General features: G+C 32.4%; 1 protein-coding gene across 2 annotated transcripts in view; it reads left to right on the forward strand.

The window, feature by feature from the left end:
* KLHL1 (kelch-like family member 1) overlaps nucleotides 1–22,752 on the forward strand; it is a 347,076-nt gene that overhangs the window by 230,181 nt on the left and 94,143 nt on the right. For both annotated transcript variants that reach the window (XM_012650443.1, XM_012650442.1), the window contains one exon: nucleotides 17,444–17,668. In XM_012650443.1, the coding sequence (XP_012505897.1) occupies nucleotides 17,444–17,668 (225 nt within the window). The remainder of the gene's footprint in view (nucleotides 1–17,443; nucleotides 17,669–22,752) is intronic.

Here is a 22,752-nt window from a genome sequence, read left to right on the forward strand (position 1 = left end):
AGACAGCAGATGCTTGGCTTGTTTTTTTTTTTTTTATCCATTTGGCCAGCCTATGTCTCTTGAGAGAGGAGTTCAAACCATTCACATTATTGAGAGAACTGATAAGTAGGGTGAATTACTGTTCATTCTGTTGGGTTGCATTTTGTTGCTTTGTTTTCTGTCTTGAGCCATTGCGGAATCTAACCTTTGATGTTTAAGTTTTGAGTGGTTTCACATTCGAGAGTGTTTATTGTGCTGATCCTTGTGTAATTCTGTTTTGAGTACTTCTTGGAGATCTGGTCTTGTCTTGGTGAATTCCCTCAGTCTTTGCTTATCTGAGAATGTCTTTATTTCTCCTTCATATATGAAACTTAGTTTTGCAGTGTACAAGATTCTAGGCTGGGCATTATTCTGTTTCAGAAGAGTGAGAATGGGGCCCAGTCTCTTCTTGCTTGCTAGGGTTTCAGTTGAGAAATCTGGAGTTATTCTGATGGGCTTTCCTTTGTATGTTACTTGTTTCTTTCCCTTACAGCTCGTAGAAGGGCCTCTTTAGTGGCTATTTTGGTCAATCTGATGACTGCGTGACGTGGTGTCTTCCTATTTGCATTGAATCTCCCTGGGGTCCGTTGAGCTTCTTGTACCTGTATATCTAGATTTTTAGCAAGACCTGGAAAATTCTCCTCTATTAATTCTTCAAATAGCTTATCCAGCCTTTGATGTTTTCCTCTTCACCTTCCAGAACCCCTATCACCCTCAGGTTTGGTTTTTTTCACATAATCCCACATTTCTTATAGGCTTATTTCTTTTCTCTTAATTTCCTGCTCAATTTCTGTGACTGACTTATTTAATTGGAAGGAGTTGTCTTCAATCTCTGAGATTCTTTCTTCTGTTTGATCTACCCTGTTCTTGAGGCTTTCCACGGTGTTTTGTAGTTCCCTGAATTAGTCTTTTATTTCCAGGAGATCGGTTTGATTTTTCTTTAATATTTCAATTTCTTTAGTGAATGTTTCTTCCAAGTCCTGGATTTTGTATGTGGTTTCTTTGTTTTGGTTATCCATTTTTCTTGCATATCATTCAGTTTTCTTACAATCCATGTTTGAAATTCTTCTTCTGTCATTGTAGCTTTCTGAGTTTGGTTAATGTCCATTGCTGGGGAGCTGTTGTTCCTTTTGGGAGTGTGCTTTCTGTTTGAGTCTTCATACTTCCAGAGTTCTTTCGCTGGTTCCTTCCCATCTGAATCAGTCGTTCCTTCTTGCCTTTAGATTTTTGTTTGGATAATGACATGCCCTGTTTAGTCTCTGAGACTGTAGGTGGTGTTTGTGGGTGAGATTTGACTGCACCCTTTATGATGAATCAGTAGATGCAGTAAAAGGGTGTGCAGAATGACCTCCCTGTCAGTAGGTGGCACTTGCAGGGAGGAGCGAGCTGCAATGCTGTTTTTGGTCCTGTAGCTAGCTCTTGTTCCTCTAGAGAGGCCTTCTTGTACCTAGCGTGGTGGGTGGGGCCCTGGGACTTCCAGGTGTTTCCTTATTCTCCACCTCAGTGGTGGCAGGACCGTGAGTGAGTCTGGGTGGGGCTGGGTTGGGTAAGCCTGCCCTCATGCTCCACAACTGCTGTTAGCACGGTCAAAGGTCTTCTCTTTGTTTCTGTGCAAAGCTGCCGGGAGGGGCTGAAATAGCTCCACTCAGCTGAATGTCTGGGCTTGGGGGGTGGGGCTGTCCAAAAGGAGCCAGTCTTAATGCAGCATCTCTGGTACCTTGTTTTCCTATCTTGTGTTTAGCTCAAGGCAGCTGCTCCAGATGTTATCATCAGTGTAGACATCGACCCAAGGAAATGCTGGCTTCCTTAGTCCTTTAGCTCTCTTGTAAGTTTCACTTCACTGTTCTTTCAGCTATTTGGCTGTTCTGTTAAAGACATCTCTTACTTTCATTTAAGTCCAGAAATGTAAAAAAGTTGTGTAATTTGTATAGGTATAGTAGTATTATTGTTAGGTAGACAGCTAGGGACCTCCAGGCCCTCCTGGGGACAAAGCAGGTGACTATCACACCTGGGAGAGGAAGAACCCCCTACGAACCTGCCAGTGAGAACTTAGTATGCCAACTGCAGAAAAATGCAGAGGACTCGCTAGTCCATGGGCCAAGCTGCACAGATACAATAGAGTCTGGAAAGTGACCTGGAACAACCGGCTTTCGGAGAGGCTCATGGGAGATCCGCATGCGTAGTTAAGACTCAAGTTACAACTCCCAATTGTCCTTTAAAGTGGTCCCATGGTGATGTCTGAACCATGAAGAGGGCCCAATCCAGACACTATAAAATCAGACCTAGACCATAACCAAGACCTTTTAAGAAAAGAGGCCTGTTCCCTGCTCTGCACCGAACATATCTTGCTTTTATTCTGTAAACCTGTATCTTACTCTCTCTGTAGTCCTATCTTTCTGTCCGCAATAAATCTTGTTTCATGCTTACCTTGCTTTCGGTGTGTCTGGTCATTCTTCAGCCAAGAGCACACCAAGAACCAAGAACAGACAAGATTACCAATCCTGAATCTCAATATTATAATTAGAGGAAATTTCAAAATGAGTCTTCCATTTTCCATCAAGCAGAAGCCTCCAGTTTCTTTTTTATTTTAAATTTTTCTCCGTAGATTATTTTACTTGTATTATGTACTATAATTTTAGGAAATTTGGTATTTTGTTTATAATGAAACTATTTAGACCTTGAGCTTTTTCAAGCATTTTACATATTTGTGACGTAAACCATTCACATTTCCATGGTTAAGTTTGGAGTATTTATAAGCTTAGTAGTATTATATTCAGATATAACTTCCAAATCTCTAAAATGGAGAGTATAATCCTATCTCAAAATATTAAATTATATCATGCATTAAATTAGAACATCTTCTATTACAATGTAGATGATCATTCATTAACAATTTGATCAAATCCCACACATTCTTCTAATAGTGAATGTAATTCAAAATCAGGAATCTAAACATAAATTGATACATGTCTTGGATCTGAGGGATCATTAGCAAATATTAAGAACTACAAGTACAAATTCCTGAATACTCATTTGTTCTACTGTAATAAATTAATTCCCTTTTCTAAACAATAAGCAATTTGGAAACATGAAATATAATATATGTTTCTAATTTTAGAAATATTTGTTACTAATTGTGGATTTTCAGTAACCATCTACTAAATTTAAATTACAACCAATATAACAGATGTTAGTAGATGTCCAAATTGGGCAAAAACCATATATTAATCAAATATTAGCTTTGATGTAAAATATACTGTTTCCCAGAATAAGTTTAATATATTAATATGATGCTCTCCCTTTTACTATTTTGAAGAAGTGAAAGGCAAAATGTAAAAGAAAACTGCTGTTACCTAAATACTTTTCCCATAGAACTCTTCAAGCAGAAAAATAAATATTATGGATCTAGGATATTTTTCCTAAGTAACTAATCATTTGGAAATGATAAAATTATTTCATCAATGGCATATACTTTAAATACTTCTTTTCAAATACTACCATGTACAAAATTTCATTTATTTCCTACGAAAAACTAATGTTGACAGTATTTTTCTAGTACATTTTGATTTTGACAGAGGTTCAGAAACTTTCTTAATTTCTATGATTTAGTAAATAGTTAAGGTAGAGTTTAAATCTAGGGGTTTGTATAATTCCAAAATTTGTATCATTTCTTATACTCTTTTGCCCATGCTTAACCTCTTACTGATGCTAAGAACGACATTTTATTAAATGCCAGTGAAAAACTTGACATACTTCAATTCTTATTATATTTTTTTAAGATTTTACTAAAGATAAGAATTCATTTTTTAGTGCAGTGTGTAAATAAAAAAATCCCAGGCCAGCTAAATACATTTTATTTTATGATTTTATAGAATACATTAGGAATATAAGAAATTATGTACTTGAAAATTTTGAATATGCTATTATATTATGTTTATTTCCCTTTCATGTTTGGTAAATTAATTTTTATGCACACAAAATTATAAGTATTTCATAATTCCCCCTACTTTCAAAGTCCCTGTTTTATCAATTTCTTATGTACTTTATCTTTTAATTATATATTTTCAAATGTATTATAACACGTGCATTAAATTCAGACTACAAGTTATAATTTTATTCTAATAATAGGCATAAAACCCACAAAATTAGCATTTTTAAATGTCCAAAAATGTGTGTACTCGATGTCCAGAAAATTTATATGCATGAATACAAATTTATTAAGGTCACATTCTTATTAAAATAAAAGTCATTATAAACATTCTAAATCACTCATGTTCTTTAAAATTTAACTTTTATGATCATATTTTCTCTTCAAAAAACAAGTTATGTGAAAAAAGCAAATTGATTATTTTTCATTGAGAAATAAAATTTCTTTATATTTACAGTATCCACCATGGTGCTTTGAAATATGTATACATTGTGCAGTGGCTACATCAAGCTAATTAACATATAAATTACCTCACTCACTTATCATTTTTTAATGGTGAGACAGTTAAAATCTACTCTTTCAACTATTTTCAAGTGTATAATACATTGCTATAGTCATAGTGTTATAGAATAGATCTCTTTAACTTATTACTTTTGTCTAACTGAAATTTTGTACCCTTTGTCCAACATGTCCCCAATCTCCACCACCCCACTACCAAGCCCTAGTGAACCACCAATTCTACTTCTATGGGTTTTCTGTATCTCCAAAGATAACCACTCCTTTGAATGTTTTTCAAACTTAAATTAGTTTTGCCTCTTCTTCAATTTCATATGAACGGAATCGCACATTTTGCACTATTTTATCTAAGGTTTATTTCAATCAGCATAACATTTTGGGGATTCATTCATGTTTATGTATATATCACTAGTTCATTCTTTTTAACTGATTAATAGTAACCTGTTTATCAATTCTCCTGTTGATGGAAGACTGGAATATTTTCAGTTTTAGCTATTATAAATAAAGCTGCTGTAAATAATCGGGCACAAGTATTTTTGTGACCACTTTACAATTACGTTTAAGATAGACTTATGCCAATATTATAATTTATATTATATTTATCATATATCACATTTATAATACAATTTTTTTGTCTTGAAAAAAGTATTCATGAAAAATATCATAGAAAATATTTTCTTACTTCTTGGAAACTATACCAATATATCACCAAATGAATCACCAAAAAGGTACAATTTTCATTACGGCTAATTTTCATCATGACAGATCATTAGTAACCCTATTTGCTTCTTCATGGTCTTTTCTACTAACAACATTTCATATGTTGTATAACAACCTGGAGTTTTTTGGCATTTTTATACATATGAAATATTTTTGATATACCAGAATTATAGGATGTATTATTTAATGTCAAAGCTTTTGAAGAATTGTATATGAATTCTGTTTTACACTCAGGTAGTCTTGATGCCTGACTTTTAAAGAATGCTTTTAGGAACATGCAGCATTTAATGTGGTTCAGAAATACAAACATACACTTACAGATAATGATGTATGCACATAATGATATGCTCACCAAGAGATGATTAAATAGTGAGAGCAAAATTCATGAATAAATACCCAAGTGGAAAAGAACATTTAATTTACCCTATTACACTGGAGTCACATTAACTATACATATTATTCAAAGAATTCAACCATATCTGGAGAGAGAGAAATGAATTTGAATGGTAAGAGTGATACCAACTTCAATGTCTCTGGAGTAAGTGAGAGGCAGGAGAAGTGAAAATGCTGATGGCTTAGAAAGTTCCAATATCCATGTAGTGTTGAAAGTAGTTTCACATTTAATTATTTATTTTTTATTTTAAAAGCAAATTATAGAAAAAAACTGGAGTATTTTATTTTTTATCAATAACAACAAATACCAAACTAAAATTAGGTTTTCATACTAGATTCAAACTTGTATAAATATAGTTACATATACATGTGTATATTTATCTAGTCTAATATCTAATGTGCATTTATTAAAAATGTAAGGAATTGTTAAAGATAATTTTAATTATTCCAGTACTTTTGCCTTATATACTTACTTCAGAGCCTTACTTCTCACCAACAACCCCAAATGTCTCTGGGGTGCATGATATATTCATTTTCATAAAATTGAAGTAGTTGTGTGAGTCTTGTAAACTTTAGCAAGGTAATTAAGTAGTCTAAATGTGGGTGTTCCTCATATGTAAAATAGGAATAATAATATTACTTACATCTTTGAGAAATTTTGAGATATGTCAATGCAAGGATACATGTAAAAAACTTAACTAAATGCTGATTCACTAAGAAATGGTGGGCATGATATTTTGAAATGTTATGACATATATTATTCATTGCTGGCAATTTTTTTCACATCTAAGTCTCTATTCATTGGAGTTGAAGCTACTATGGCTCCACAGAGCAAATTCAGTTAAGAGATAAGGTCCCAGTAGCAAGCTTTTGACTTCTAAACAAAGTTTCTTTGGAAAGAAAGTTTATGCACAAGATGAGTTAAATTATAAAAACATAAAGCTATGCTTTTGCACAACTGAGGGGCACATATATATTTTAAACACACTATATGTATTTGCCATTGTTTTCTAAATTTTATACGCATCAAAATTTCAACATCAATATCAATGTATTCTTTATCAGATAATTACTTTAAAATAGAAATCATTCTTTATTATGAGCATATTACAATTAAGTATATTTTATAGCAATTATACAAATAAATTATTTTCACATATATTATTCTCAATATTTACTTGGTCTATTGTCATAAGACTCTAGTTTAAGATATTTTTATTGCAGATAATTCATTGCCCTTATCTCTTTAAGTGGCTCAAGAATCTCTATTACTGGGCCGGGCGCGGTGGCTCATGCCTGTAATCCTAGCTCTCTGGGAGGCCGAGGCGGGCGGATTGTTTGATCTCAGGAGTTCGAGACCAGCCTGAGCAAGAGCGAGACCCCGCCTCTCTACTAAAATTAGAAAGAAATTAATTGGACAACTACAAATACATAGAAAAAATTAGCCGGGCATGGTGGCGCATGCCTGTAGTCCCAGCTACTTGGGAGGCTGAGGCAGAAGGATCACTCAAACTCAGGAGTTTGAGGTTGCTGTGAGCTAGGCTGATGCCCTGGCACTCACTCTAGCCCGGGCAAAAGAGTGAGACTCTGTCTCAAAAAAAAAAAAAAAAAAAAGAATCTCTGTTAGTGACCATTGCCTCTGCCTGCCTCTGAAGCATGGGTAGAAATTAATAATTATTTTATATATTTGGCAGTCTAATTGTGATTCTATCAGATTAAAATTGTTTGCGTAGGTACCTACATGCTGAAAAGAAAACGTCATTTTCTGATAATGCTGCTAATATTTTTTCTCCCAAATTAGCAAAAAAGGACCTTTTTAAAACTTTCTGTCTCAATAATTAGAAATTATTAATTTTGAAATAATATCAAAACTATATCCCTTCTACTGCCATAGTGCTCTTTCCTACCCACAGGATCACAGCAGGCAAGCAGAGAGCCTTTCTGGCTTTGATTAAGGCGTTTATAATAGACTATTTAGTTTCAAAGAAAGGGTAAACCAAATTAAAAGCTGAGAATCTTTCAAATTGGTATTCTTTGGACATTAAGTAGAGAACATAATAAGAAAATTTTATTATTAGATTGGTCTGTTTATCACCTTATGTATGATAGCTGTGAACCCAAATGGCACCTAAAAAAATGCCAAATATGCAGATGGCATGCCAAGCCCACAGTAGCAGCGACTGTTCCATTAGATAGTGATTAACTGAGTAAAAAGCTGAAGGAGAATTAAAAGCATCCTTTCTTTCTATATTTTTTGCATTCACAGCCTAGATGTAGCCACAAGTCAATTATTGATTTTAATTCACAGCCAGGTGTCTGATCAGATAGTGCTAAATCTTTCATGTAAATTCGAAGGAAATGTTCTAAATGTGGCTAATAATAAGAAGAATCTGGAGGGAGGGAGATGAAGAAAATTACAAAGCAGCGAAAAGTTTTGATTATGAACCATAAAATAAAAACTTAATTTCCCAGAGATTTTCTATTGAATGATTTTAGTATAGAGCATATATTAGTGTGTTTTACTATTCAGTATGTGCCTTGGATTTTTATATATTTTAAATGAACAAACTATCTGACTTTAGGAATAAACTCCTGATATTTTTCTCTTTTTATTCAAAGGACTGGCCAGATCATTTTATGCTGAATTTGTCTCATCACTCTTTGCATCATTATCAGTATTGTTGAAAGGCAAAAATGGAAAGTGAGATATCTAGGTGAAATTAGCCATCTTGACCTGATTTTTACCTCCTTGGCTTGAACTGGATAGGCTGCACTTTCAAGAACTTCTAAAGAACAGCTTTTCATACTGCAATTCTACAACTGGATAATTTTTGAAGCATTTTACTCAGTAGTAATCATCATATGGCTTTAAGAAAATGATTCACTTACAATTCTGTGTCAAAGAAACCTGAGTGTTTGCAGTTAGGTGGGGGAAATAGCTTTAAAATACTGTATAACTTTCTGAAGAAGGCAATATAATAAAAGAAATCTTATTTTTTCATCTTTGCCCTTTTGAGTACTGCCCTACTTGATGCCTGCCTCAGTAACTCCATTCAGTCACTTCGGTTCCACTTCAGCACTTTTTCTTTAAACTTGAAATATATCATTGGGGATTACTCGTTCAAGGTCACCAGTGTGAGCGAAGCTGTAGAAACAACTCAAAACCACAAATAAAATTGCCAGCCAAAGCCCAGTTTGCTTTTCACACACAAAGAATCATCTTCTGAAATAGGCATCCACTTACTGGGTTGCTAAGGGATACTTTAGAGGAGAACCATACCTCCCCAAGGGTCCCAAGGAAAGAACTAAGTTAAGACAGGGTGTCCACTTCCTTATCAAACTGTAGAATTAGGAAAGATACTCATGTGTTAAGTTAAATTCTTCTTTACATCATCCCCAGTGAGTCTGTAGACAAGGGACTTTCAGCCCTAATCTGGATAAAGAAGCTGTGTTCTTTATCCAAAGATGAAATTCGGCTTTGTCAGGTAAAAAGTGCATCACCTGTCTATGAAGTTTCCTTTCATAGCCTCATCTTCACTGGAAAGAGACAAATCTGAATGACTGTCTTAGCTGTAACCATTTCTGGTGTCTCTTCTGAGGATAGTTCAGGGTTAAAATTATAAGTTGAATTCTTTTAAATTCATCCTAATAGTATCATTTTTATCTCTCAGTAGTCAAGAGAATTTAGACAACAGCATTGTACATTCTCTAGATCTTTCAATGAATGCAGACTGAGTAAGGAATAGTGTGTTATGATAAAAGGCCAACCATAATTATAAATTCTTGAATATTTAGTACATTCTTTTTGATCAATATTCCTGTGAATATACAGTAAATGATAATAAATACATCCTATCTCCACATTAAGTCTCCTTTGTAGAACCATGGGATAAGAAGTCTGAGTGGGTTTTTGCATATGCTTCATGAATACCTGATCTTAATCCTCCAATGTATTGTTATTCTCTGTCAAAGAAAAAGAGACTCCCCAGGGCTACATTAAATTAACTTCTATGATACAGACTCACAGAGAATAAGCAGTAAAAGATTTAGAGATGAACAGAAGTCACCTAAAGTGACACTAATGTACGCCTTCATTTTAAAATGTGTAAACCTCGATGTATCACAGAGAGCCTTCAATTACAATATTTTTGTGAGGGTGTGTGTTCATTTATGAAAAAGAAGAAATGTGTATTTTCCAAAGGTCTGTAGTTTAGGCGCAGATCAACGGAACCTCATGTTCTTCTACTACACTTCTGACAATACATTTTAATAATTTATATTTTTGCCATACAATCAGTACCAACAGAACCCAATAGTCACGACAGCCATATTTTCCTTTCATTTATTCATGCCCATATTTTCAACAAAAGATAGAAAAATTCAAATATTTTAGACAGGTGTTTATTGGAACAAAGTGTTTTAACAATAATACGCATATCAAGTGTTTGGCTCATTTTTGGCAAATGAGGTTAGTTATAAAAATAAATATTTAATTTGAAAATGATAGTTATTAATAATATGAGTTTATGTCCCAAGAGCACTTATTAAGAAGATGAAATAATAAAGCAAAAAGATAAAGAGTTATCTTAGTACTATGTTTGCATAATAAAATGTTTTCCATTAATGTATATAACTTTTATTATATTAAAATTTTCATATGAATTAGAGTTATTTCTGACTTTCTTTTCAGATTCATTAATATAATTAATGTATTTTCTTCATCAGTAAGTTTTTTTTTAAATCTTTATAGTTATACAATATTTTCTAATATCTGGTAGTGGATTTTTCCCTGAGGAATTCTCTCTATTAGAAATTGTCTGTTTTTTAAGTGTTTATTTCCTTGGATTTTATAATTGAATTTACAGAGAAATGCCAGTATAGTTTTATAAATGCTTTGTACAAATTTTAATATTCTATTAATTGCAATTATATAATGATAATTTCTGCAACGTCACTCATTCAAAATCAGTATAGTTTTCTATTTTTTACTCATTCAGCTGACATCTCTCAGTAGAGTATTAAATTTCTTCTTCATCTGAAACTGGCCTTTATCTTGCTGATTTTATTTTGAGATAATTTGCTCTTAGAGGTGTTATTTTGAATAGGTTCTTCTCTCCACAATCTAGATGATTTATATTTTTATTAAACAATGTGTTGAATTTTGTATTTTGCTTTTTGATTCACCTACTTCCAGAAATATTTTATTTTTTCTAAGATTTTAAAGTTAATAGGTTTAGTTATTAAAGTGAGCTATTACATGTAATACAAATAATGAAAAATGTGTCCTATATTCTTCTTTCTTTTGACTATGAGCCAATAACTAGGCATCTTTTTGTATTTCCTGATTTTAATGGAATTAGTTTAACATTAAGTACAATGTTGGATTTTCAAAATATAGGATTACTTCAAAATACAGCATTAAGCTTAATGATAAATTTATATCTCTATACATAGCCTCATATCAGTCTATGACTATCTTACAAATAGTTTATATCGGGGATAGATATGGAACATTTTTGGTTATTTGGCATATATGGAATTATTATTATGACTTTTAAATGTTTACAAGGCTATTCTTGTAAAATATAACAAATTACCTAGAAAATAAATACTTTTATCTGTGCTTGAAAAATATTTCCCCTGAAATGATGCCTTTTTTATAAGTGTAAACATGTTATTCCAAAGCTATATTTTTGGTAGATTTGTGGATACATGAATGTCAATAAAATGCTTATACTATGAAAAACTCAAGAAATAAGTAATTCTTTATATTCATATTTTCTTTAAACTTTGGGGTGTTATGTTACAAGTATCATGAAAAAATCTTTGATTTAAAATTTTTCCAAAATGCTTCTCACTATTAACTGCTTTTTAAAAGATAATCCATCTTATGTAACTTAACCTTTTCCTAATGATTTGATAACATCAAGATCCTCATCAGTGTTTAACCATGATGCTTTTTAGGTATAATATAGTTTTGTTTGTGTGTTGCTGCTGTTTTATAGCCATAAGTGATTGTTCTATGCATTTTTTTTCCTGATTACTTCCTCACTGTCAGCTATTGCTGCTTTCAGTTGCCCCAGATCATCCTTATTTATGGGTTTGTAAAAAGGCTTGGAAGTCAAGTAACTGAATTTATCAATATTGCATTAAAATTGTAGTAAAAAGTTGTTGTGGGAAGAGCTAAGAGACTCTGGTGAGTTTAATAAAAGAGCTTTATTTTCTTTCTAGGAGTTTTTAGTGACAACTATTTTGTCAGTTCAGAAAACTTTTATCACTTAATTCTGTGCTATATTCAAGATAAATGAGGTTACCAAATATTTCAATTATAGATGTTGGAATATAACCTGCTGCTATAATGCCAAAATAGAATATATAAGCATTAATTCCTATCATTCCTACCCCCAAAATAATCATATTTGCCTGTATGAATGAACATCTCCAAAGAGACCCAGAACCTCACTTTGATGACATCTTGACAACTTTGTCTCAGTTTTATATTTTGAGAAAGGAGTCTACTATTTTTTTTGTCATGAGGGAAACAGTTTTGTATTTGTATTGTATCCATAATCTTCTAGTTAGATTATTTAACTTAGAAAACAAATATTTTATAAATTATAAAAACAAATAAAAATAACTATACGGTATTGCTGCTGTAACAAATCACCACAAACTCAGTGGCTTAAAACAACCATCATCTATTACCTCAGACTTCTGTAGGTTAGACGTCTGGGATGGCATGTCTGGATTCTCTATTCAAGATCTCAAAAAGCTGAAATCAAGGTGTGGCATGGGCTGTACTCTAATCTGGAGCTTGGAGTCTTCTTCCGAGCTCATTATGAGTGCTGACAGAATCAATACCCTGAGGGTGTAGAACTGAGGTACTGTTTCCCTCCTGGCTGTCATGTAGGGATCACTCTCAGCTTCTAGAGGCCCTCTGCGTTCCTTCTCCTGTGGCCCCTCTATCTTCAAAGCCGCAACAGTAATGTGAGCCTTGCTCATACTTCGCATCTCTCTGATTTCCCCTTCTACAGCTAACCAGAGAAAGCTCTCCTTTCCCTTCTAGCCCTAGCCAGAGAAATCTCTGCACTTTCAAGGGTCGTGTCATCAGGGCAACACAGGTAATACTGCTATCGGAAGGCCAACCATTCCATATAGCATAGCAGTCAATGGCCTGATATGTCATCATATTCACAGTTCTGGAAAACAGATCATTCAATCTCAGGAAGGGGGATTTTTAAAAGTTCTGCCTGCTACATATATTAATTGTAAAGAGAAGTGTTTCTCGGAGTGACTCTAGAGCCAGGTTAATATTGTGGATCCACCAGTTATTATCGCAGAGATAATGAGCATATAACAAAAATTTTCTCTAGTGTGGTTTCTTTTCTGTAAATCTGACCTAATAATACCTTTCTCATCAGGTTTTTATGAAAATGAAATGTACTAATACATGTAAAGCTCTTAGAACAAAGAAACACTCACTCAATATTATCTATTAAATATATTATTTGCAAACTTCCTACACAGAATGTCTTTATTCAATATTTATTTCACAAGTATATTTCAATAAAAGATACGCATAAAATGTTAGGTAGTACTGAATAATATGTGTGTCATTATTTCTCTTGTTAGTATGAATATTTTTTAAGGCTAGTCAAGTGAAACAGTGGCAGTGGAGAAGAAACAAAGAAATCTGTAACTGGTTATGATCAATTATTTGTAAATATCATTACACTTGGATCAGCTTTATAAATATGAATACTTTCTATAGAAAATGAACAGTGATCATATAAGGAATTATTTCTAATAATGCAACATGAAAATTTCATATTACTATAAATGCTAAACACCTAGCCCTTACCTGGCACATAGTCTGTAATAAATAAATTATAAAGCATATATTAATGCACATAAATAGACCATGTATTGTCATATAGTCTCAAAAATACCTATATAATTTTATTTCACACATTCTATATATCATAAATGAGATTCACCTTTGAATTACAGAATTACATTAAGTTGGAAAGCTTTACAAATTGCTTTTTTTTTTTCAGAATTTTACAGGGGTACACACGTTTTGGTTACATAATTTACTTTTGTACAGTTTGAGTCAAAGTTATCAGTGTGCCCTTCTCCCAGTTAGTGTACATTGTACCCTTTAGGTGTGAATTTACCCATCTGCTCCTCCCCCCCCACCTGCTTGATTTTTCTTGAGTTTTACTGCCATATGTGCACATAAGTGTTGATGGATTGCTTTTAATTTTATTAAATTATATTACACATTTTATAAAATAATATTATTACTGTACAAAATGATAGCTCACGGAAAGACAGCAAAACTTTCTATAAGAGTTAATGAAACCTGCACACTTTATTAACAGGAGTGGTCTAGAGCTTAAGATGTAAAACAGCATGGATCTATCTACTCCTAATAATAATTCTCTGTGGACAGACATGGCCATGTGCTTGTTTTAATGGGCCTAAACATTATTTTAAATTAGTCGAACATTTTTATTGTTGGGAGATTCCACATTTTAAAAATGTAGTTTTCATGCTCTTCTTAATAAGTCAGAAAACCTGGCAATATTAAGCCAGAATTCCCAGTGGCAGTAACAGAGTAAAAACTATTACCTTTAGATAGAGTTGGCACTCCCAAGTTTATGAAAGTTGTCAAGAGTCTGTTGTGCCTGCAGTCTCACATTTTAAAGTCAAGCTTTCACCTTGTAGGCATAGTTTCATCAACAGAGTAACCCCAACGTCACAAAACGGTGATGGTTTCATTAGGAGAGTAACCCCAATGTAACTATGTCTTAAAATAAACTTTCCTTTTGGATCTCTTCCAAATTTATCAACTACCACCACAGCAGTAAACACTAACTTATATTCTATTTTTAGTTTATGTAATGACAAGTATTGTTTTTACTTTAAGGAAAAATAAAAGCTAAAATTACTCAGGATAGCTTTCTTCTTCCTCTAACTTAAGGAGCACCCAAGGGAATACATACAATCTTACAAAGGAAAACAACGAAACTCACAAATTGATAAACTAATAATAATGATAGAATTAGGAGGTTTATACAGATAGCTAGTAAAGTACATTGGTGAAGAAATTTCTTAAAGAATATTATTATTAATAACTTTCATTAGGAAAAGGAAAGCATATGCTTAAATTTGTGATTGTTAAAAATCAAATAAAATATTTACAATACATGCTGACTGAATAAGAAAATCAATTACATTGGCTAAAATAAAGATCCTTTTATTTTGTATTAGTAAAGATCCCTTGTATTTTATATCAAAAAGATCCTTTTTCATTTTGTATTATTAAATTTTTATAAGTAAGCAAGATTGAATACTGGAGTAAACGTAAGCCTTGGTTTCTGGGGTAGACTGAATAATACCCTCCACCAAATTCATATTCTAAGCCCAGAACCTGTGAATATATTAGGTTGCATAGCAAGGGAAAGATAGTCTGCAAAGGAATTAAGATTGCTAATCAAATGAAGATATAAGCACACTATTCTACATTATGTCAGATTAAATTAGGGTGAGCCCAATATAATCCTAAGGATCAACATCAAAAAAATGCAATGTTATTGGCTTTGAAGAACAGCAATAAGGAATGTGGGTGACCTCTAGAAAATAGAAAAAACAAGAAAACTGATTTTCCCCTAGAGTCTCCTGAAAGGAACATAGCCCTGCCAAACATCTTGATCTTTGTGTAGTAAGACCGATTTCAGACTTCTGACCTCTTCAACCCTTAAGATAATAAATTTGTATCTTTTAAACCACTAGGTTTGAGATAATTTTTTTACAGCAGCCACAGAAAATTAATGCAGCTTGTCATTTAAAAAAATGAAGGTAGGGATGAGCTCCTATTTCTGCTACAGCTACTTTAGAATAAGTAAATAGGTCACTTTTCAAGACTGAAGTTAGAAGAAAAACTGTGAAAGTCAAAAATCCTATAGTGTTGAAATTTAAGTCATATATAGCTTGTTTGGATGAGGCTTTGAATTCCAAATCAAGCCCTACTTTTTCCTTTTGAGCCACAACTTCTCTGGTTACACAGAACGCATTAACTTTATCCATTCCCAACTATTTCCTCTAAAAATGATAACTGTACCTCAAATTCTCTGCAAAGGTTTTGAGCAAGGTTTTGGAGATTAAGGAAAGTATACTTGTTCAGATACTTATTACTTGTTCACCCATACCTCCAAAATATGAGTCTAATGGGACTGGGTTAATTAGGATCGGGTTATACTCTTTCTTCTGCCATCATTTCTCAAGAGTTAGTCACAAGGGACAAGTTATCTGTATATAATTCTCAATTTTTAGTTAGACATTCACATAATAGCAAAGTTATTGAGCTTTGAAAATCCAGACAACCTTGAAATTATTCGATGATGTAGTTCATGGTAGAATTTTAATTTGTACATCATTGAATAAAACATTCAAAACCAAATATAATGAATATATCCAAACGTAAAAATAAGGACATTCTTTAAAATATTGTACATATTAATAAATAGTCAAATAACTTTTGTGAACATTCCAATTTATTTTTATTCTAAAAATAATACTTTTATAATACTTCAAATTTAGTTATGTATGGGAATAAGCTTATATTTTTTAACAACGTCAAAATGCAGATTTAATACATCTAATTCGGTGTCTATCCAATTATTTCTTTGTTACTTTTAAATAAAAATTGAGCTTAAATTCATACATTTTTACTTAAATTAGCAAAATGTCTGCTTTCAAGGTGTTCATATTTGTTTAGCTCTCGTTGCTAGTTAGGTTCTGAAGAGTAAATGAGTGCCCAGAGGAATGTATTCTTTAGAATTGCAAACTTTTACTTACTACATTATCAGTAAAATAGATTGCCCATGATTAAATGAAAATACACAAGAATGTTGATTCCCTTTGTAGGGATGTTTAATCAATGTGGATGAAACATTGGTGAAGGTGAGTCTGAACATTAAGATCAAACACTGCAGCGAGATCAGTGTTCATTAGCTTATATTACATCACATAAACATTTGTGAACTTATTCTAGGCTGACATTTTCAGTGTGAATTGGTAACTAAACCTGTTAAAGCAAATCTCCCAGCAATCGAGCTACTTTCTTTTTTTAATTTCTATTGTATGAGTCAGAGTTATTGTATTTCTCAAACTTATATATAAAAAGCTTTTAGAGGAAAGATAAGCTATTTTATTTAAAGATTATAACATGATTGGTAAAAATAGATTATTTTATGTCTCTAAATTCTATTAAGTTATTCCCTAGATCATTTTTTTAAAAAGCAGGTTTAAAAAGCATAGCAGATATTTGCTTATATATTTCACAATTGATTTTTAAAACTTTCGTTTATTTATGGCATAAAGTTAAAGAGAAACATGGTAATATTTCTATTTAATTAACTGCTTTTCGATTTTGGAAACTATACAGATAATATTCATAGCTTAATTATTTGAAAGGTCTTCATAAAAATTTTTAATGCTGGGATTATGCTACATTTTTATTGACAAAGAATGATAGAGGAACATTGCAAAATCTACTGACAGAAATGTGTGATGCCCAACAATGTGTCTATAGAATCAATAGTCTAAAATGAGACCATTATGTAATTCAAACAGGCTGAAAATTTGTGTTTATTTTGATCCTTAGTGTCTGCCAAGAGGCGAAAATAAAGCAGTTGTATTACAGACCCTTTGTTTTTTTTTTTGTTTTTCTTTTGCCACTTTTTCTTTAAGAAAAATGAATGTGACAACAATGCTTTCACGTCCTAATTTGTACACTGCCTTGGGCAGGTTGTATGTTGGATTAGTAGTAATTGGTGACTATTTGATTTTATGTTTTATTAGGAGCTACAACCATAGAGAAATATGACCTCAGAACAAATCTGTGGATCCAGGCAGGGATGATGAACGGCAGGAGGTTGCAGTTTGGTGTGGCTGTTATTGATGACAAACTCTTTGTAATCGGAGGTCGAGATGGCTTAAAGACCTTGAACACTGTTGAATGTTACAATCCCAAAACCAAGACTTGGACTGTTTTACCACCAATGTCAACACATAGACATGGTCTGGGTAAGATCTCTTACTTTATTGATATGATTTTTAGAAATATTTTAATGACAATGCAAGTGTATGTTAAAGTATTAATGCTACAAATTATCATTAGCTTTAGGTAAACTGTGGGCTTATTTGAAGCACATTTTTTCTTTAAAGTTCTTGATATTTTCCTGTGTTGACCAACATGCATTTAAACTGTTGAGGGAGACGTTAAAGATCCCAAAATGAGTAGATCTCCTACTGTCCTCAAAGATTTTACAATTTGACAATCATATAATATGTAAACATAGATATGAAAAAAATGAAGTATCATGGAGAGGCCAAAGTAGTGTATCCCAGAGGAATAAATAATTAATGTGGATTTTGTAAAACTCAGTTAATGTGGCTCCCTTTCATGTTACTGGATAAGCAAGTCTGCCTGCATCTTTGCACTTAATTGATTATACCTTTAAAAATCCGTGGGGAAGAGGGCAATACAATTTTAGAGAAAGAGGGACACATCAGCTGGCACCAGAAATCAATATGATAGGATTCATCTGTTTCCTATTATAGAGAGAATTGTATGTGGAGTCAGAAGATCTGGGTGTACCTCTTGAATTTACCACTTTCTATTTGGATGATTTGGGGGTAGCACTTAAACAGCCTCAGTTTCCTGATTTGCCACCAATTCAAGGTTATTAAGTAGATAAAAATCTAATAATTATAATGATTATGTAAATACCTTCTAAATTGTGAAATCCTATGCAAGTATTTTTTTTTGCAGTGGAATTTAATAAAGACAAACAGTTCTTGAATTTGAACTTTGTATTAGGGAAATCATAAGGAGAACATACAAAATACTTTTTCTAAATACCTAAAATATGCCAGGAATTTAAGTAAGTGCTTTCATGTATTTAGAATATGCATTTAGGGTAGATACCAGGATTTAATTATAAATCCACAGATTTAGACTTCTGTGGGTAAGCAAAATTCTATATTTTTATTAATAATTTTATGAATAATTTTTAACCATTTCATGTTTAATTCTCCAGTACTTTGTTTTCCATTCATGTCTACTCTATCGTCAACCTAAACAAAAATAAAGATAAAATTAAAAATATAGAGAGATAAAGGCAAAACACCTCTGAACTAAAGAAACTTACCTTTTTGATATTTATTAATCTGGGTGACCTCCCTTTTCTTTAGTTTTCTCATTAGTAAAATTAAGAAATAGAAACAAACAACTGATAACATTTTAAAAGTTCTAAAATTTTATGATTTAAGTTTTCAATTAGCAATAAAAGAGCCTCGGATAAACCTCATTGGCTACCATACTGCCACTGTGCAAAGTTTAAAATTTTATGATTTAAATAAAGCCACTATGAATTCTTTAATTCACATTGGAACCAATTATAATATGGAAAGCATAAATAGCAAATAGTTTTTTTCCTGGCAAATATTCATGAATATAAAAAGTTTCTTATATATTTTTTTCAAATATATTGGAAGATTTGGCTTGGAGATCCATGTAAAAGCCTATGTTTTGTTTTTATTAGCTAGCTAGCTAACTTACCTGGGTTCCTGTTTGGGAGAAATATAGAGAAATCACTCTATAATGGAATTTTTAGAATTTAATGTATCTTTTTCTTTTTTTGTTTGGTCAATTTAATTTCTAAGTTAAATTATGTAGGATATTTGCATGTCAACACAACATACTTCAAAAATTTTCACCAAGAACATACCTTACATAGAGTAACTTCAGGTGTTAAAGTGTATGGCATTATGGATTGCTTCAAATAGATCACTCAGGCTGCTTAATCTGTTAGGCACCAGTGCTGAGCAGGGATGGTAAAGACCATTTCTTGGATAATCTCTTTTAGTTTGTCTTATTTATTATTAAGAATTCATGGTAAAGATACATGTGGAAATGAGAATTCATAGGAAATTATATGAGCCAAGTACCACAGATATGTGAAATATAATGCATTGTTTTCCATACAGTTTAACAATGCAATAACAACTCTAGTGTCCACTATTTTCTTTCTTTCTTCTTCTTTCATTTTATTTCAATATATTATGGGGATAAAAATATTCTTGGTTACATGGATCACTTTTATAATGCTTGAGTCATGGTTATAAGTGTGCCTGTCACCCAGATAGTGTTCATTGCACTATTTCCAGGTCTAAGTTTCTCTCTTTTGTTTGTTTTGTTTTGTTTTTTCTGTTTCATTCCCATTACCAAGTGGATCATCTCTTCTCCCTTTCCCATGGCATTGGCTTCCTCTGTGTTTTACTTCTTAGTGATTATTGCTTCTTGTTATTTCTTTTTTAAAAATGTTCTGCTTCTGTATTCCCCAAAAAAGACCTGATTGCAATAGTAGTAAAATCATAGCATAGCACATAATTCTGGGCACAATTCTCATCTCAAACCACCTCACAGATGGCTGGCAATGCCCTTAGAGAAAACTGCCTCTGATTTACACACCAATCAAAGTTCCAATCAGTTGAAGCCAGGTTGATGGGGCGCAAGACATCTGTGTTCACTGATGAGGCAGAGTGCTTCCTCTGTGATCAGTGATATTCCTTTGTGATCAGTTGAATCATAGGAAGTTCAACATTGTGTGTCATAACCCAAATACCATAAACATCCTTGCCCTAAGATGCCTCATCTTCCAGTGTAATGTAACAGTCTTTGATTTACCTTCTTCTGTCTTCCAGGGACTCCCATTGCATAGATGTTGCTAGTTATTATTTAATCCATCACATCTTTTAAGTTTTATTCTATATTTTTCTTTATCTTTTCCCAATAGATAACTTTAATATCCAGCCTTCCAAATTGTTCTTAATCTGTGGTGCATTATATTTATGTCATATATTGATGTTTTAGTCTCATTTAAGTTTGTATTTTACATTCTTACTATTCCTACTTGATAATTTATTATAATTACTTTTTTCTTCTTAATGGTATTAATATCACCCCTTATCTCTGTGAGGCTACTTATTAATCATATTTTAAATTCTTTTTTCTACCTCTTTAATTAATTCTTTTTATTATAGGTATCATCCTCCCCTTCCTCCCCTTCCTCCAACTTTTTCTTTAGCTCTGTCTCCTTTTACTTCCCCTCTTTTGCCTGTTATTCATTCCTTTCTCTTCTTCTCCTCCTTCTTTTTCTACTCTTTCTCTTTTTCTTCTATGTCATATTCCTCCCTTTCTTTCTTTATCTCTTCTAATTATGTTTAATGGTAGTTGTGGTCACAGAAATACATATTTTTGAATGTGAGCACTCATATGGGCAATATTAGATACTTTGGCCAATTATATGAAGGCCCTAAAACATAAAATAGTCTTTGTATCTTTCTAAACTTTCAGGATTTGATAGGGGAATTACACCTGGGCATGGAGCCCTAACCCTGCAAGCTGACATTGTGTAACCTAATCGCTGTTGTCCCTAACATTTGGCCCCGGGGTACATACCTATTTACATCCATTTGCACATAAACTCTTGACCTTTACTTTCTTATCTGTGACACCATAGCCTTAGAGCTGATAGCTGAAATGAGAAGGCGATATTCAGGACCAGCAAGTCTGTTTGTGTCTGTTGTTAGCAATTCTTCATTGGAGCTGGGCTTCTGTGGCATCCTAATGTTAACAAACCAATTTTGGCACCCTCTGCACCAGCACTGATGTTTCATTGCTTAGCAGTAGGGAAGATGCAGTAATTCTTCCTAAGAGAACAATATGAGTTAGTAAAAACAGCACATATCAAGCTTTCCTCCAAGATATTCCTTCAAGGCAGTACCCTAAATTTTTGTCTCACTCAGAAAGTCACAACTGACTTCTGTTTCTCTAGTTGTTTTTACCATTTTGATGTTAGGTTCTTAAATATATACCATTACTCTTCCTCAGTGTAATAGATAGGAATGCATTTGAGTGTAAACCAACAGCTTGTGCTAGTTTTCTTTTTGTTCAGAAACTAGAATGTCTCATTTTATTTGCCATATAGTTAATTGGTACCCACTTGTGGCATGCAGTGGAATTACAAAATTGAATATATAATACCACATTATAGAAACAAGTGACAAGGAGCTAAAGTAAAAATTCAAAAATTTAAAAACTTGAAAGCTAAAAATATTTTTGACCTATATAGCTTTTTTCCCTTTGATTTGTGTGCAAATTATAAATCCTTACATGACATTATGAGAAAGTCATATGAGTTCGGTAGTTATTAAAGATAATTATGTGGTTTAAAATGTTTCATAGCTATCAATAAGTGATCCTTCAGTTGGATAAAATAGCATATAAAAATTATATGCATATTAAGTCTGTGACATCAAGGGAGAAATGTATCTGCCTAGAGAATTAGACTAATTAAGATTACAGTTCTCTCAATATGCTACCAGTTTTATTTTGTCATTTATGTTTTTAAAGCACATAATTATATACATTATGTCTGTTTTTACATTTTATATTGCATAAAGTTAAATAAGACATTACTATAATACACTATTTCAATTAAATCTTTTGAGGAGAAATTCGTAAAGACTAATATAGTGACTGTTCATTACAGATTTTCTATATGCCATGTAACATGTTATATACTAAATATATGGTAGGGATTTTTGTTTTGGTTTGGTTTGCTTCCAACTGAGATATAATTCATATACCATAAAATTAATTAAATTTTAAAGTGTAGAATTCAATTTTTTGAGTACATTCAGAGTTGAGCCATCATTACCACTATCAAATTCGAGAACATTTTTAACATACTAAAAAGAAATCCCATGCCCAATAGTAATCACTCTTTACTGCTGCGCCTTCTTAACAACAAATAATCTACTTTTTGTCTCTATGGATTTGCCTATTGTGGAGATTTAATACAAAAAGAATTATACAATTTGTGGCTTCTTTCATGTAGCATCCTGTTTCAGTATTTCATTCCTTTTACGGCTAAATAATATTCCATTGTTAAGCTTTACCATTTTTTTTATACATCATCAATAGGAAGGATATTTGGGTTGTTTCTCCTTTTTGGTTACTATGAATAAAAAACTAAGCATCCATACATGCATTTTTGTTTGAAAATATATTTTCAATTCTTTGGGGCATATTCGTAGATGTG

This window comes from Propithecus coquereli, unplaced genomic scaffold (assembly GCF_000956105.1).
Source record: "Propithecus coquereli isolate 6110/MARCELLA unplaced genomic scaffold, Pcoq_1.0 Scaffold327, whole genome shotgun sequence".
Taxonomy (NCBI): Eukaryota; Metazoa; Chordata; class Mammalia; order Primates; family Indriidae; genus Propithecus; species Propithecus coquereli.